The sequence below is a fragment of the Anabrus simplex genome, chromosome 9 (genome assembly GCF_040414725.1).
Source record: "Anabrus simplex isolate iqAnaSimp1 chromosome 9, ASM4041472v1, whole genome shotgun sequence".
NCBI lineage: Eukaryota > Metazoa > Arthropoda > Insecta > Orthoptera > Tettigoniidae > Anabrus > Anabrus simplex.
The window spans coordinates 79,510,599-79,528,998 of NC_090273.1; the positions used below are offsets into that span (position 1 = coordinate 79,510,599).

General features: G+C 37.0%; 1 protein-coding gene across 3 annotated transcripts in view; it reads right to left on the reverse strand.

Annotated features, from left to right (window-relative positions):
• Pgm2a (phosphoglucomutase 2) overlaps nt 1-18,400 on the reverse strand; it is a 192,279-nt gene that overhangs the window by 108,744 nt on the left and 65,135 nt on the right. For 2 of the 3 annotated variants that reach the window (XM_068229280.1, XM_068229279.1), the window contains exons 7-9: nt 15,966-16,167; nt 3,691-3,914; nt 203-308 (exon numbers count right to left, since the gene is read on the reverse strand). In XM_068229280.1, the coding sequence (XP_068085381.1) occupies nt 203-308; nt 3,691-3,914; nt 15,966-16,167 (532 nt within the window). The remainder of the gene's footprint in view (nt 1-202; nt 309-3,690; nt 3,915-15,965; nt 16,168-18,400) is intronic. The other variant, XM_068229281.1, reaches the window with a different exon arrangement.

Genomic DNA, 18,400 nt, shown 5'->3' on the forward strand with positions numbered 1-18,400 from the left:
AATTCTACTGACATTGCTAGACAGTAGCACAATCGAAATGTCGAAATTTATAGACAGGCCGCCTAGATGGTACCACTTCAGAAGGTCTACAACTCAGTAGCTGATGATGATATTATGATTGAAAGCCAACTGATAAATCACCAAACTATCACATATACATCTGCATTAAAATGTATTAGATAGTATCATAAAAATTACATACAGTTTTTGGTGTTCCTTTAAAGTTGCGCAGCCGCTCAAAGATTTTCTTTAATACAGTTTGATCATGACAGAAGTAGTAGGAGTTGAGAGTTATATGACGTCCATACCTATAAAAAATAATAAAAAATAATTATAAAAGTATGAGTAATGATTTCTGAAAAGTGAACAGTTACTAATAACAAGTTGTTGAAGTTCAACTAAAACCATAAATATCAACATTCACTGAGAGCCATTCACGAGGAACAATAAAATTATGAGGGTAATTCCAAAAATATTGTTTTTTGTATAATACAGGGTCTTCATATCAGAACTTTTCATTCTAAAACTATTTACACTGGTAGAAAAAAATATCTAAACACCAAGAAGGAGTTATGCTAGATAACGAACGTTGGTAGGCATGTTTATATATTTGAAAGATGACGTTGATTCAAATTTCCTGCAAATCGCATTAGCATGGTGCTAGTAGCGGCCCCATGACAATGCACATCACGTTTGCTTTAAATACGGGCTGTGCTGTGCGAGTGTGTTAGTTACCTGTGAGATTGGACAGAGTGACTGTGAGTGGGTCAAGAATGCCTTTATATGACAACGAAGAGGCCAGTATCAACAGCTAACTGTGGCTGAATGAGGCCATATAATAGCGCTACAGGAAGGTGGATTTTCCTTCCGCGCTACTGCAGAACGATTTGGCAGGAAAGTCTCCACTGTGCATGTGTGCTGGCAGCAATGGTCACGAGAAGGTATGCTCGCAAGAAGACCGGGCTCCGGACGTCCCCGTGGCACTACCAAGAGGGAGGGCCGCGTATTCGGTGTATGGCTGTGGCGCAGCGGACTGTCTGCAGCAGCAATTCGAGCAGCATTTGGCACCACAGTGATGCAACAAACTGTTTGAAATCGGTTACTTGAAGGACAGCTCCGAGCCAGACGGCCTGCGGCGTGCACTCCACTTACCCCAAACCACCGCCATCTGTGACTTCAGTGGTGTCAAGCAAGAGCTCATTGGAGGATGGAGTGGAGGTCCGTTGTGTTTTCCAATGAAAGCCGGTTCTGCCTTAGTACCAGTGATGGCCGTGTGTTAGTTAGGAGGAGGCCAGGTGAGCACCTGCATTTCACCTGTCTGCGACATCAACACACTGGACCTACACTGGGTGTTCTGGCCTGGGGAGCAATTTCCTATGACAGCAGGAGCACTCTCGTGGTTATCTCAAGCAGCCTGACTGAAGATGTGTACATCCGTCTGGTGATTCGACCTGTTGTGCTGCCATTCATGAACAGCATTTTGCTTCCATTTTCCAACAGGATAATGCATGCCCCCATGCCGCTGTTGTATCCCAACGTGCTCTACAGTGTGTCAACATGTTTCCTTGGTCTGCTCGATCCCCCGATCTGTCCCCAATTGAGCACGTACAGGACATCATTGGACGACAACTCCAGCATCATCCGCAACCGGCATTAACCGTTCCTGTTTTGACCGACCAAGTGCAACAGGCATGGAACTCCATCCCACAAGCTGACATCCGGCACCTGTACGACACAATGCATGCACGTTTGCATGCCTGCATTCAACAGTCAGTTATTACTGGACCAACATGGCACATATGTGATGGCTTTTCTCGCGTGGATATTAACATGTAGTCTTGTACTTTTGATCAATTAAATATGTTACCTCAACAAATATATTGCCCAAAAATCTGTTTTCTACATTCCATATTTCATGGTGTTTGGTTGTTTTCTGCCAGTGCATTTCATTTTAATGTAAACAAAAAAACATGTCAATTTAGATATTGAGGGAAAGTTTAAAACCACTTTTAATTATGTTTTAAATTTCACCCTCTCATCCAATATCAGATCACACTCCTACATTCTGATAGTTATTTTTGAAAGATCTTTCATTTGTTAGTACATCTCATTCATTTGTTCTCACATCTTTTTATTTCTTTTTATCATCTTGGCAAACTAGAACCATTTGAATTTGAACAAAGAACCAAAAGGTTAGCTGGATGTAAACATGGTTTATTATGGTAAATTTCCTGCATGTAACAAATTCAATATACTATATTAAATGCTCATAATGTGTTCAATTTTTTGCTATACAGTAATACAGTTTATTTCAGAACTCTTTGCAAACCTCCTAGTGTGTTTCTTGACTAATCTGCCAATATTCTAGGGTTATACTATTTTTCAGTTCTTGGTAATGTCTATCCTTTATTCCCATTTCCAGATACGGGGTCAGGTCATTGGGAAGATTAAGGCCTAGCTTTTATTAATGATTTGGATAAACATCAAAAATGACACAAGAGAAGGCCACGACTGCTTCCTTCCCACTCCTAGCCCTTTCCTATGTGAAAATTTAACACATTAGGGTTTTTTTCTTTTTATTTACAAGTGACTTCTGATACGATGGTGGGATTCAAACCCACTTGTCTCCCGAATGCAAGCTGATAGCTACGTGACCAAGACCACGCAGTCACTTGCTCGGTATCATAAAGTGTATTTTAATTCAGCTAGTGAATGAATTTGGAAAAGAAGTGTTTAAACAAATAGACGTTTTTTTATTTTGTTGTGTAGTGTTAAAGTGAGTGCGGAAAGGAAGTTTGTTGTACAACAGCGCATTAAAAAAAAATCATTTTTAAAAAATAAAAAAATTTCTGAAAGCTGTAACGAGTGCAAAGAACAAAAAGTGTTCCCACGTTCTACAGGTTCAAGTACCAAATCCAGCAAATCATTATTTCTATATTTCTATGCACTTCCAAGTATATTACGAGATAATTATTTCTGTGAAAACAAGCAGTAAATGGAATAGGGATATATTCCTTGTAAAATCTTTGTTACACAGTCACCAGAATTCAGTTTGGTTGAATATTTTAAAGTCAGTTTTTACTTATTTTATAGCATTTTTCCATAAATTTAAGGGCAATTTATTGATCATTTTCAGTGATTTTTTAGGTCAACAACATCCGCCCTTAAGTTATTAGTTTCATGTTCCGGAGACACCGTCGTGCCATAATTTTGTCTTGGAAGACTTCTTTTACCTGCTGATAAATCTACTGATGTGAGACTGATATATTTAAGCACCTTCAAATACCACCAAACTGAGCCAGGTTCGAACCTGCCAACTTGGAGTCAGAATGTCAGCGCTCTACCATCTGAGCTACTCATCCTGGCACTTTAGTTGGGAACTTGAAATGGCTGTTGTTCATATTGTATTCATCATATGCTAAATAAAGAATCTTCAATAGAGAATACTATTTTTATCAATCTATAATTTATTTTTTAAGTGTCAACTGCCTTCTGTATTGCCTTTCGAAATCATCCTAAGCAAATTACAGAAGGAAAAAATCAACAGAAAAATGCTTATGGTATTTCACTAATAATGACCTGTGACGACAGTTTAGAATCACATAACACACATACATACATTTCTTTCTAATGATAACCTGCGGAGTCTTAATGATTTCTATAACAACAAAGAAGAGAAAGATTACTTACTTGAGGTAAATTTCATTTAATTTATCTGTTAATGATAACCCCTTTGTTTTTAGATATGCAACTAATCCAGCTGTCTGAACAGCAGCTGAGACTCCATCTTTATCCAAGACAGCAGTTCCACACATAAACCCAATAGCTTCCTCAAAGGCAAAGAGAACAGTCTTTCCTTCAGATATCAGCTCATGAGACTTGTTTCCCATCCATTTGAAACCAGTGAGTGTCTCCTAAAATCACAGAACAACCACCATTATAATTAAATAAGAAAATATAAAAACAATATCTAATATTCTACTGTAGATACGAAGCGTGTTACTTTATTAAGTGCCATTTCCTTATAACAATCTCATTGGCTTTACATCCCACCAACTTTTACGGTTTTTCAGAGATGCTGAGGTGCCAGAATTTTGTCCCACAGTAGGTCTATTATGAGCCAGTAAATCTACCAACACGAGGTTGACATACTTGAGCACATTCAAATACCATCGGACTAAGCCTGGATCGAACCTGCGAAACTGGGGTCAGAAGGCCAGCGCCTCAACCATCTAAGCCATGCAGTCCAGCAGTACTGTTTCCGTATACATTAGAACCTCGATAATTCGAAATCGGTTAATTCAAAATCCCACCTAATTCGAAGAAGCTCTCGTTCCCGGAAACATGAGATACAGTTTTGCATGTTATTTAAATTGTTTAATTCGAAATACGGATAATTCGTAATTCGAAGTACAATGTCGGCCCCATTACCGAAATTCAGACTTTTAATTCGAAACTGCCTTTACATTTTAAAACAATAGTATGTTACAGAGTAATTTCAACTCGAAATTTATCCGCTCCGCGTCATAATAGAACGCGCGTTCCGGAAAGTGGAGAGATAGCTTTCTGCACTTACACTCACTTCGGGAGGTCTACAGTGCGCTTCATGATTGCTAAGTTGAATGAAATCGGAATTCTTTTGTATTCAACCTTTTAAGGAACACCGTAATATTACGCAACAGGCAGTGTGCGGAAAAACAGAATCCGCGAACATTGGCGATGCCGACAGTTGACAAAAATACGTGACTCATATAATAAATTTGTAGGCACTGAACAATATTTTCATTGCCGGTGAAACGGCACTGCTTTATTTTAATTTGAGCCCAAACGGTCTTATGGGGAATCGTACAAGGGTGGGAGATGGGGTCAAAGTAGTGCGTTGCAATGCACACGGAAGCGAGAAACTTTATCCCCTCGTCATAGGAAAGTTGGATAAGCCACAATGTTTTATGGGCGTTGAGCACTTTCCATGCCAGTACAAAGCATCTAAAAATGCAAACAGTACAGAAATCCAAAAAATAATTCATTTGCACAGGGGAACCAGCATAATTTATCCTTGTCTTTGAATTGTGTGATTTTCTTTTCTTTCATTTGTCAGTGATTTATCCAAGTGCATTATTTGAACATTGTAAATGCACCTTGTTGGACACATTTCGGTATGTTTTTTCCATGGCATTTGAAAGGTTTACACTGTGAATCGAGGTGATTGCATGTATTAATGGGTCTTATAATACTTTGTGTCGCGGCAAGTGTTTACATTTCTGAAGTACGAGAGAAGTGCCATGGCAGGAAATTGTACAAGGATAGAGTCATAGGAAAGTTCGATTTTAAGGGCATCAGGTACTTAATGTATAAATACAAGGCATCTAAAATGCATTCAGTATAGTAATCCAATTAATAAAGCACTTGCACATGGGAGCCAGCATAGATTTCTCCTCGTCTTTGAATCGTGCTTTTTTCTTTCTTTCGTTGCGTGAGATTATGTTTGCCAGTGAGATATCCAAATGCATTATTTGAAAACTGTAAATGCACATTCTTGGATACATTTTGGAAATAGTTCTTTTTTCATAGCATTTGAAAGGTATAAACTGTGAATCAAGGTTAACTGCATGCAGAAACAGGCCTTAGAATATTTTATAACGCAGCAAGGGTTGGTACTTCTGAATTGAGAATTGGCGGTTAACTCAAAATCACGTAATTCGAAGTCCGATTTTTGAGTCCCAACGGCTTTGAATTAACAGCGTTTTACTGTATTTCCAGTGCAGTACTGCAGTTGCAATGTTAAGTATGCACAATGGCTTCCTTCATTAGCTGACATATCACATACAATGTTTGAGACATTTTTGTAGTGTGGCCATTTTGTCGTCGTCATTATTTTCCAACTCCAGTTTACCGGGTGTGGCGTACAAGGAATTGACATCTCTTCCTGCCTATCTTCACGGATGTCAACAATGTGTGAAAGTTACAAGTTACAAAGTCAAGACGCTAACAGTTTCATTCACAACAAGGTTCTTGACCAGTCTACCTATAACAATCGGTTTTTTAAATCTCCACTTGTGCATGACAACACATTTAAATATTAGTTACGTCAAGAACATGAAAATGAAAATCGTGGGTCAAATAAGCCCCAGTTTTAATATCATCCTTTCTCAAGACTTATGATAAAAAAGAAGATCCATTTCATTTTATTTTTGAACATTTTAAGTTAACCAGAATAGAACTGTCAAGTTAAAACACATTTAATTTAAATTTATATTTTCAATCTTGACCAACCTACAATCAACAATCATTTCAAATCTCCACTTGCTGTTGACGACACATCCTGTCAACAGACACGGTACATCAAGAACATGATTTGATATAGGGGTCACATAAACCCCGGTATGTTATCCTCTTTACCAAAAAGAAGATCCATTTTAGTTTTGGACATTTTTCAAATTAGATAGATTAGGACCAAAAAACTTAACTGTATTAACTTATGTTACCCGTCTTAAGTTTATTAATGTTTGTATATAATGTATATATTGGTATGTTTATATTGGTTAAAAAGGCCCCAAACATTGACCTAAAGGTTGTATACAGGCTGAAGATGCCCAAAATAATGGGTGAAACATATACCTGACCTAAATAAGTCTACATAAAATCATGTAGATAATAACCACATTAAACATGGAAAGTATTGAATAGGTGGTTTTTTATTCAATTATCCTTGATATCTATGCCTAATGTGTGAAAGGTAATAACGGAATTGTTTCCTCATGGCGCCATGTGAACAAAGGAGTCCCTCAAGGCTCTCTACTTGGACTTCTTATTTTTGCACTCTTTGTGAATGACATATCATCGAATTTTAGACATTGCAAATACCATATGTACGATGACAACCTTCAACTCCACAAAGACTCTACAGCACGAGACCTTCAGGCAAATACAGACTTACTAAATATTGACTTTCAGACTGTTAGTGACTGGTCTGCTGTGCATGGCCCGAAATTGAACCCTACAAAGTCACAAGTAATCCTTCTTGGCCACCAAAATCAAGTGACAAACATATATCACGGCATTGTCATGGGCAAATGCATGAGGCATGATATCTGCCAAATTGTTTTCTTACCTCTACATCTATATATATAAAATAACTTGTCCTGACTGACTGAATGATTCATCATCGCCGAGCTAAAACTATTGGACATAAAGAAATGAAATTTTGCGGATATATTCATGTTAAGATGTAGGTGCTCGCTAAGAGAGTATTTTTGGATATTCCGTCGTTAAGGGGGTGAAAAGGGGGATGAAATTTTAAAATGAGTGTATCTATATCTCAAAACTTTGGAGGTTTACAGATGTAAAAATTAGTATTTAGAATCTTCATTAAAAATAAAGAAACACGTATTTTTTTTGTTTTCGGTAAATCCCAATAGGAGGGGTGAAAAAGGGGTTGAATACCTTTAATGAGGATACTTATATCTCAGAAACTGAAGATATTACAGATCTGAAAATTGGTGTTTGGGATCTCCTTTAAAATTAAAGGAACACGCATTTTTTATTTTTGGAAAATCCAATTAATGCGGGGGGTGAAAAGGGGGTGAATTTTTAAAATGAGGGTATCTATATCTCAAAACCTTCAAAGTTTATAAATGTAAAAATTAGTATTTAGAATCTCCTTTAAAAATAAAGGAACATGTACTTTTCGTTTTTGGAAAATCCCAATAGGAAGGGTGGAAAAGAGTGAAAAAATGGTTGAATGCCTTTAATGAGGCTACTTATATTTCAGAACCTGAAGATATTACAGACCTGAAAATTGGTATTTGGGATCTACTTTAAAAATAAAGAAACAGGTATTTTTTCGTTTTTGGAAAATCAAATAATGGGGTTTAAAGGAGGGGTGAACTTTTAAAATGAGTGTGTCTACATCTTAAAACCTTAAAAGTTTACAGATGTAAAAATTGGTATTTAAAATCTCCTTTAAAAATAAAGAAACACGTATCTTTTTGTTTTCTTATATCCCAATAGGAGGGGTGTAAAAGGGTGAATAATGGGTTGAATGCCTTTAATGAGGATAGATATATATCAGAAACTGAAGATATTACAGAACTGAAAATTGTATATGGGATCTCCTTTAAAAATAATGAAACACACATTTTTTTTTTGTTTTCGGAAAACCCAATTAATGGCGGTTAAACAGGAGTGACAAATTGGGGTGCATTTTTTGAAAGACTATATCTACAGAATATCTGAGAAACGTAAAATGTTATAGACGTAAAAAAGTGGGTATTTGGAATCTCTTGTGAATGTATAGAAACATAGGTGATTTGTTTTTGGAAACTCCACTTAAGGGGAACTAAAAAGGGGTGAAATTTTAAAATGAGAATTTCTACAGTATATCTCAAAAAACTTAACATGTTACAGATGTGAAAAATGGTATTTTTTATCTCTGTTAAAAATAAAGAAACGTGTATTTTTAGTTTTCGGAAATACCACTTGGGTGGAGGGGAGGGGGGTAAAAGTGACTGAAAATGGTGTTGAATTAATTAATTAGGCTACTGATATCTCAAAAATGAAGATATTACATACGTGAAATTTGATATTTGGAATCTGCTTTAAAAGTAAAGAAACACGTATTCTCGGAAAATCCAATGAGGGGGGGGGGGGGGGTGAAAGAATTTAAAAATTAATTGACTTAATTGTATGAGAATACATACATCTAATAAAAACTAAAGTTGTTGCAGACGTGAAAATTGGTATTTGGATCTCCTTTAAAACAAAGGAAAACGTGTTTTTGGAGGGAGCATGAAATCATCTTGGGGGTAGGAGTGAAAAGGATTTGAATTCCTTTCATGAGGACACGTAAATCAAAAACTGAAGAAGTTAGAGTCGTGATAATTGGTATTTAGAAGATCCTTTACTATTAAAGAAACAAGTATTTTTTTCCGGAAAATTCACTTGGGGTGGGGGGAGTGTGATAGGAAGTGAAAAAAAGTGAATTATTTTTATGGGAATACTTAGGCTGTATCTCAAAACTGAAGGTAATTGACGTGAACATTGGTGTTCGGAATCTCTAAACGCAAAGAAACACGCCTTCTTTTAATTTTTTTGGTGGGGGAGGGCGGTTAATAAACTTAACGGCGGTGGGGTGTAAATGGAGGTGAGACCAATTGGTTTTACTGTTCATAATGTACTTATAAGGAGCCTCCGTTGCTCAGACGGCAGCGCGCTGGCCTTTCACAGCTGGGTTCCGTGGTTCAAATCCCGGTCACTCCAAGTGACATTCGTGCTGGACAAAACGGAGGCTGGACAGATTTTTCTCCGGATACTCCAGTTTTCCCTGTCATCATTCATTCCAGCAAAACTGTCCAATATTTCATTTCATTTGTCATTCATCGATCATTTCCCCAGAGGAGTGCTTCGACAGCCGACACAATTCCTATTGTCGCCGATAGATGGGGCTTTATTCATTCCATTCCTGACCCTGTCGAATGACTGGAAACAGGCAATAGATTTTCGATGATGTACTTATTCTGATCATAAACCGATCATTTTTAATCTTTCCTGGGATCGTTTTCGACAGCCATCTTTTCCTTCGGAGAACGTTCTTAGATTACAATAGATTCTCCTGGCATATAAATAAAAATTTAAACACGTTTGAAATAAACGATAGGAATGAGATTGACCGTCAAATTGTTCACCTCTATAATAAGGTCAATAATGAATGGAAGTACATCAATCGCATCGCCAGTAATACCGCATACTTGCCTCCGCGCGACAATGGTGCTGGTCACATTGTCAACAATGACAATGGCAGCAGATGTAATTTACTGCCAAGTAGCGGTCTTGCATCTTGCTGTGGGGTCCAGAACATCTATAATAATAATAATAATAATAATAATAATAATAATAATAATAATAGTGTTCTGGACTGTCGTCAAATGTGTCGGCGCGACGTAAAGCCCCTAGCAAAAAAAAAAAAAATGTGCGGACCATGCTGGAAACGGGTCCTGGACAGGTAATGACTAAGAATGCAGTCCGGGCGCGGGTTCAGTACCGCCAAGGCATCCAAGACGACACCACGCCGGATCTCCTGAAGGATTTGATCCATATTTAAAATGCTTATAGGAAAAGATGGCAAAGATTTAGGGACCCAACTGACCGGGTGGAATACCTGGACCTAGCCCGGGAAGTACAAAATCGATTGCAGGAAAGGAAGATTGAAAAATGGGAGGAAACTTGCCGTAATCTATTAGAAAACGAGTCAGATCACGAATTTTGGCGGATTCTCGCAGAAAACGAGTCAGATCGCGAATTTCGGCGTATTATATATCTAAAACAATAAGCATTCAATTACAAATTTCAGTATAATACCGTAGCGAAGCACGGGTATCTTGCTAGTACTTTATATAAATATAAACATTTATCTATATAAATAAAAATTAATCGCTAAATGTGTTGCTATTTAAAGATAAATATTTCATAATGTTCCGTATTGAAATGTATCACAATTAAATTGAAATAATAAATAAGGTAGTTCAACCTATTCAATACAAATAAATACGAAATGTAGTGTTACATTCCTATTTAATTATAAGCGGAAGAAGTATCGGTTTCGACCCCAATCCGGGTCATCATCAGCCGAATAAAACGCAAAAAACAATGCATAGGTAAGAAAGAAATTAAAGCTCAAGTCCCCACAAAAACAGTTGAAGAGGCAATATAAAACAACGGGGATAGGCACTGTAAAATTCAGAAGAAGTAGAAGGTAAGTCACTTAAAAGAAGCAAAGCACAATCTTCTGAACAGCAGCATAGCACACGCAAAGTTCGGCATTGTCTCATAATGTTTACGAGAAGCGGAGAACAGTTAAATGAGCCAGCTTGCATACACTATCAGGTGCAAAATCACAACACAATCCAACAAATATGAAGATCCAAAATCGTGCAGAAGCCGAAGACGAGTAGCTCAATTGAAGTAAATTGCTAGCTCCCGAAGATCAGCGCGACATATTCAACGTCAGACACTGTGCTTTCAAACGCCGACGGAACTCGATGAATAGCTTAATGATCCAGTATTTGCTTCGGTCGCGAAAATGTACATATAATACAATTCAATATAATTGAAATATGTAACTAGGATCTTGTAGATTTTTTAGAACAGTTGACGTAAAAAACAATTGTGAAGAGAAAAATGGTAAAAAAGCGCAATACCGGAAACAAATGAAAAACGTATATGCACAGTGCTCTATTTCTTGAAGATAAAAATTCAGGTCGTAATTGAAGTAGTCAAAGTTAGCGCAAGGCATGAGTTTAAATTTGAATGCGAAGACCCAAAATGCAGGTGGCACTATAGTATATTAGTATACAGTTAAATTCGGAAAGTAGGTTTGTTTTAAAAAAATTTTTTTTTTTTAGGAGAGGTGAAAAGAAAAGAAAAGATAGGATAAGTTATTTTTTTTTTTGCTAGGGGCTTTACGTCGCACCGACACAGATAGGTCTTATGGCGACGATGGGATAGGAAAGGCCTAGGAGTTGGAAGGAAGCGGCCGTGGCCTTAATTAAGGTACAGCCCCAGCATTTGCCTGGTGTGAAAATGGGAAACCATGGAAAACCATCTTCAGGGCTGCCGATAGTGGGATTCGAACCTACTATCTCCCGGATGCAAGCTCACAGCCGCGCGCCTCTACGAGCACGGCCAACTCGCCCGGTAGGATAAGTTAATAAAGGAAGAGGATTAGTAGATAAGAGAAGATTAAAATGATCTGAAGTTAAAAGATGATGGGAAAGTATAAGATAGGGAAATAAAGGAGCGGTAGTTTAGGGTGGGTTAGGAGGGTGGGTTACTGGAGGTAGAAAATGTGGGTAGGAACTCTGTAAAGCACGGAAAATTGAATTCGGGTTTAGAAATTTAGAATTTTTGAGAAGAAGAATTAGGAAGTCAAATAGGATATTGGGTTTTTCAGAAATGTAGTTTAAATTGAAATTAGGGTTGAAGTATTGGTCAAGGTGAATAAAAACAATTTTCAGTAGTGTTTAGGAGGGGGCCTTTGTTAATGATTTTAAGTATTTTTTATGTCTTTTTCAATATTGGTGAAATTATGCTTCGAGTCTTGTATGTGTTGTCCTATAGTGGAGAATCTGTTGTATTTAATGGCGCTGATATGTTTGGAGTATCTGATATTGAAGTTGCGGCCAGTTTGTCCAATGTACGAGGAGCTGCAGTTGTTACATTTGAATCTGTGTATTCCAGATTTAGAAAAAGCATTAGATTTATTTAGTGATTTAGAGTTGTGTAATATATCAAGATTTCTGTTATTGATTCTAAAAGAAATTTTCATGTTGTGTTTTTTAAGAACAATAGTTATTTTATAAGCATCTTGAGTGAAAGTGAAAGTAGAAAATGCAGTGGGTTTGGTTTTGTCTTTTGATAACGTAGTTTTAGGATGGTGTTTGAATTTGTTGATGATACGGTTTATGAAAGAGTTGTTAAAGCCATTAAATTTAGCGATATTACAGATGGTGTTCAATTTGTTATTTAAATCTTTTTTAGACATAGGGGTGTTGAAAGCACAAAAAATGAGGCTGTTATAAGTAGCACGTTTATGAGCTTGAGGGTGTGAAGAATCTTGCCATATTGTGGTTGCTGTTTGGGTTGGTTTTCTGAAAATTTTGTAAGTTAAAGAAGAAGGATGTCTAGTTATAGCTAATAACAATAACAATAGGCTAACAACGAAAATACTAAATCTCACAGTATCTCTAAAAAAATCACAACTAGCTTACAGAAATAAACAAAGATCTTCAGGAAATTGGTATAAATGACAAAATCACTCAACAGAGAAAATATTCAGAAATCTCATAAACAAACACAAATTTGCTGATCAACCTAAGAGACAAGCTACAGGATGGACAGAAGAATGCAAAAAGAAGCACAGCGAAAGGATGAAGAGATTTTGGAAAGACCAGAAGAAACATTGTGCTAAATAAGTTAATTTGTGCTCCTTAGTTGGGCATAACGAATCAAAAAAAAAAAAATGTTATTCGCGTTATGTCCCACTAACTACTTGTATGGTTTTTGGAGATGCCGAGGTGCCAGAATTTAGTCCCGCAGGAGTTGTTTTATGTGCCCGTAAATCTACCGACAAAGGCTGATGTATATGAGCACCTTCAAATACCACCAGACTGAGCCAGAATCGAACCTGCCAAGTTGGGGTCGAGGCCAGCGCCTCAACCGCCTGAGCCACTCAGCCCGGCTGAAAATCTAATGCAAGGTTTCATTTTGTATTTCAAAATTAACAATTCTATAAGAACACTTTCATTCTAACCATGAGTGAGACCAACGACTGACAGACCAACTATATAATAATACATCTGGAATACACTATTATTATACTTCTTCTTCTGTGCGAATGGGTCACTTAGGACCACGCGGAATTAACATTTGTTGAGCTTTCCTCCTTGCTCAATAGTTCTTCATTTTCATAGATGGTTGTGATTTCTGGTCCTCCGACCATGGTGGTTTCTTCTGGTCTTCCTCAAATCCCCTTGTGTGAACAATTTTTCTGATTACATTTCTATCCTGAAGATTTGATTATCCTAATTCAGTGAAGTCTTTCTCTACTTGCTTATACCATTTTGATCTTGTACATTTGATTTGTAATAATGTATGTATTTGATAAGTAAATCTGTTGTTATTTATTCTTTCCAAATGACTTATAAACTGAATTTGTCTCAGTCTTAATGTATCAGTAATTTTAGGTATTTTAAAGTAAATTTCTGAGTTGGGTTTGGGGTAATATATTCCATTTTTAAGTCTTGCCTCTTAAGATTTTTTCTTGGTTTTCCTTTCTTTAATCTCTAATTGTCCCTTTAATTTTTTATGATGTAAATTGAGGGTTTCTGAAGCATAAATAGCTTCCAGTTCGATCACTGTTAAGACAAGCACTATTTTGGTTATAAACATTCTTTGTGTGAGGAAAAGCAATTTCCATTTTCTGAATTCTTGAAGGTACTGATTTATTTTCATTGCCATTGTCAGTGATCCATTCAGCTAGCTACTTAAATTCCTTTACTCTTGCAATTTTATTCATATCAATGATAAGTTCAGATGGAGCAAGTTTTGATACTTGTCATAAATTTAGTTTTTTTATATGAGATTTTAAGTTCTTTTTTTTCTGCTTGCTCTTTCAGGGAATACAATTTAAAGAGAGAAATGATAGACAGTCTTAAAAATTTGCAGGTAGCAGTGATTTTTAATTTTAAGGGTAGAACCAACAGGTTTATCAATCCTTAAAAATAGGTGTGTGTACTATCCTAATTATCATGGTATCACACTACTGTCTCATGTCCTGAAAATATTGGAAAAAATAATAGAGACCAGAATCAGAGATATTGTTGAACCAATTTTGGAAAAAGAGCAGTATGGTTTCAGACCAGAAAGGTCAACCACAGACCTTATTATTTGCAATTAGGATACTAATGGAAAAATACTGGGAGAAGAACAAGCCTTTATTTCTAATATTTTTGGACATTGAGAAAGCATACGACAGTGTACCAAGGAAAAGAATTTGGCAATGCATGAATTAACTTCAAGTGCGAGACAGCCTTATAGACAAAGTGAAAATGTTGTATAGTGGGAATAGAAGCTGTATTCAAGTAGGATGTGGTTTGTCGGACTGGTTTGAAACAAAGAGAGGAGTGCAGCGGGGCAGCTCATTGTCACCACTTCTATTTATTACTGTGATGGATGTAGTAATGAAATCTATTAAAAGGAAAGAACATGGAGATATCAAAGCCTTCACATTTGCAGATGATATTGCGATCTGGAGTGACTCAGAAGAGGAAGTGGGAGAGAGAATGCAAAGCTGGAATGAGGAGTTTAAGAAATATGGGTTAAACATCAGCAAGATCAAAACGGTGGTGATGAAAGTGTACGGGGAAGGAGCAGAACCAATAGTCATGTTAAATGAAGCCCAACTGGACAGCGTTCCAGTTTTCAAATACTTGGGTAGCGTTATATCAAATGACAACCTAGCAAAACATGAGGTGAACAATCGAATCAATAAGGCAACACAATTTTACCACCAGGTAAGGCACTGCTGTGGGATGAGCAAATACCCATGAAAACAAAAATGACATTGTACAAGTCCTATTATACACCAATTCTTACATACAGTCTCGAAACCACAACACTGACCAATAGAGATAATTCTAAACTTCAGGCAGCTGAAATGAAATTCCTACGCACTATGATCCAGAAAACCAGGAAAGACAAGATTAGGAATGAGAAAATTAGAGAAGAATTAGGAATAGATGATTCTCTCCTCAATAAGATTCAGATATCAAGACTGAAGTGGTTTGGTCATATGAAGAAGATGCCAGTAAACAGAACTGCAAGGAAGGAATTTGACAGAAAAGTAGAAGGAAGACGACCCATGGGAAGGCCACGAAGGAAATGGATAGATTTAGTTAAGAACAATGTACTAGTGAGAGGTCATGATTGGGACAAGTTGGTGGAGGAAGAATGGTATAAGGACAGGATGAGATGGAGGAGGCTCGTATACCACACCCGGGAAACGGGAAACTGGAAATGGTTTTTTTTTTTTTTTTTTTTTTTTTTTTTTTTGCTTTACGTCGCACTGACACAGATAGGTCTTATGGTGACGATGGGACAAGGAAGGGCTAGGAGTGGGAAGGAAGCGGCCGTGGCCTTAATTAAGGTACAGCCCCAGCATTTGCCTGGTGTGAAAATGGGAAACCACGGAAAACCATTTTCAGGGCTGCCGATAGTGGGGTTCGAACCTACTATCTCCCGAATACTGGATACTGGCTGCACTTAAGCAACTGCAGCTATCGAGCTCGGTTGAAATGGTTAAGGATGATGATGATGATGATGATGATGATATAATCCTAATATGGAAGACACTTCTCTTCATCTCCACGTAACCCATTAATTACCTATTATTTAAAACCAAAATAACTTACTAAAAATTTGAAGCCCTCAACTTTGGACATACTCTTGAGAATCATGGATGACACAGTGCTGGACATCATATAGACATCACTCAAGTCAGCATCAGGATTCTTCTCTCTGTAGCAATAAAGGCACCACCATCCAAGTAAAGCTCCCACCTCATTACCAGAGAAAACTCGCCAGTCTCTGGAATACACAAGACAGCTACAGTCTCTGGAACAACATGACCTCTAAAATCAGGTTAGACATTATCAACTGACCAATATAGTACAATAATAAAAAGAAAGAAAAAAGCAAGTGGAAAAGAAAATATTATTTTTAACCAATAATGTTATTAATTTTTTTCATTCCACTAACTATTTTTAGAGTTTTCAGACACCCTCCAGTGACTCCAAAAATAACTGGGATAAGCTGAACAAAATTAAATTTATGAGAAGCTGAGCCCTGAAGTGTTGTCCTGTCCTTTGTTATAGGCATTCTGCTATTTAGCAGATGCACACTGTTGTTGTACTTTAATCTTGGATAGTAAATATCTATATCCTCACTTGTGATGAAACTCCCTCACCATTTAGAGGCTGCTATTATCATAATATTTTCAGAAATTCTGTGAATTGGGAAAGTCACATAACACTACAACAGTGTACAAAATGAAGCAGTACACTGGTTGAATTATGTCAATATGTTACGTTTTGCTGAATGAATAACCAGAATTTTACTTATTTTTAAATGTAAATACTGCCATTCCCATCCAAGGAATTGTAAACCATAGCTTGTACGGTTCAACCGTGTATCTTTGTAAATTCTAACACAAAAATTATAACATGTCAGATTTAATAATATTATTGTTTTTACATCCCCCTAACTATTTTTGAAGGTTTTCAGAGACAAGTTTTAGTTTTCTATGAATGTATAAATATAAGAAAATAAAAATGACTTTTTATATACAGCACAGTATAAATAAACTGGAATATCTTGAGAAGGTCAGTTTCCTTGCAATTATAGCATATTTTTTAAAAATATTGTACCCCAATTAACATTTTACTGAGTAGGGGTGGAGAGCTTCGTAGTCACAATCAAATGGCACTGCTACACTTTCTTGCAAAGTGTGTTCACTATCTCGTTTTACTGTGAAATATGCTTGATGTGTAAGCTGCCCGCATTTACGTCAGGCCAGCATGGCTGCACTGGGCTGGCCCCAAAAGGTGCCCCTGGTCTATAATAATGGTCTGATAAATCCTGGCTTCTAACTGTCCCTAAGCCAACTGCTGTTCGTTTCTTTGTCCTTGAGTGGGGAAGCCTGTTGTGGCTTCCTGCCCTGAACATGGCTTCACTTGGTACTTTCATCAACTTGAGCGTGGACCTGTTCCCAAAGGAAGGCTCCCCTCTGTGAAGTCATAGGCGAGATTTAAGATACAGTTCGATAATGTGGTTGAACTTTGTTAATTTCCAGACCATTACTATGTTTCATTTACTCAATAGTGTAAATTCAGGGACTCCAGTCATGAGTTGTGTCAAGGCTTACATGATGCACAGCTTGGTGAGAAGCTACAAGTATATTTGTTAGGATGATGTGTTTATTTATTTAATACCCTTACTTCGAGGTGTTTGCTTTTAAAAACTTCTGGTATTTCTTGAGATTTATCAGGTTGAAATTGTATGGATTTTTTAAAAAAACAAGTGCTTGTGCATACTTCATCTTTTAATTACATATCTCCTTGTGTAAAAATGTTAAATAATTTACCCTCATTTTCAATTTGTTGTACTATTCTCCCTCCCCCCCGTCCCAGTTTTATATTTTGTTAACTCTCTCCAATCTAACTGCAGTGGCCAAAATTACGTTCATGTCACATGCGAGCATAGCCCATAATAAGGTTTGATAATTTACTAAAAATCAAGATCGAGCTATACACACATTCTGGCGGCTACATCATGTTTCTTCATGCATTAGTTATGAGAGTATTTCAACAGATGGCAGTATTATCTGTCCAAGGGCTGGTTCTACCGCCTACGGGTAAAGTAGGGCATAACTTGCTCTCTGCATAAAAGATATATCTGTTTGACCAATCCCACGTAGCGCTATCGTAGTTACTCGCCACGTAATTTATCAGGCACTTTGAAGGGTCAGATACGACTTTACCTACCGGGCAAGTTTTGAGAGCTGAACATTACTAGCTGTATTTCTGGTGACATACAGCTTAATTTAGCTTAGTATATTGATAAAAGCATGATATCGTGACAGTGATCGGTATGCAGGAATTTGAACATTAATGCTTTCCTTGAGTTGCAAAGGTCACACCAGCCTCTCACATCGACAGCATCGGGGGTACATTTTATATGTTAAGCTTTCACAAAGAAACTCTACAAGGATATAAAATCAAAACCTATTTGGAAATCATCTCAAATGGGCTTTAATTTTGTAATTTTAATTTTTCAGTTTTCAGACACC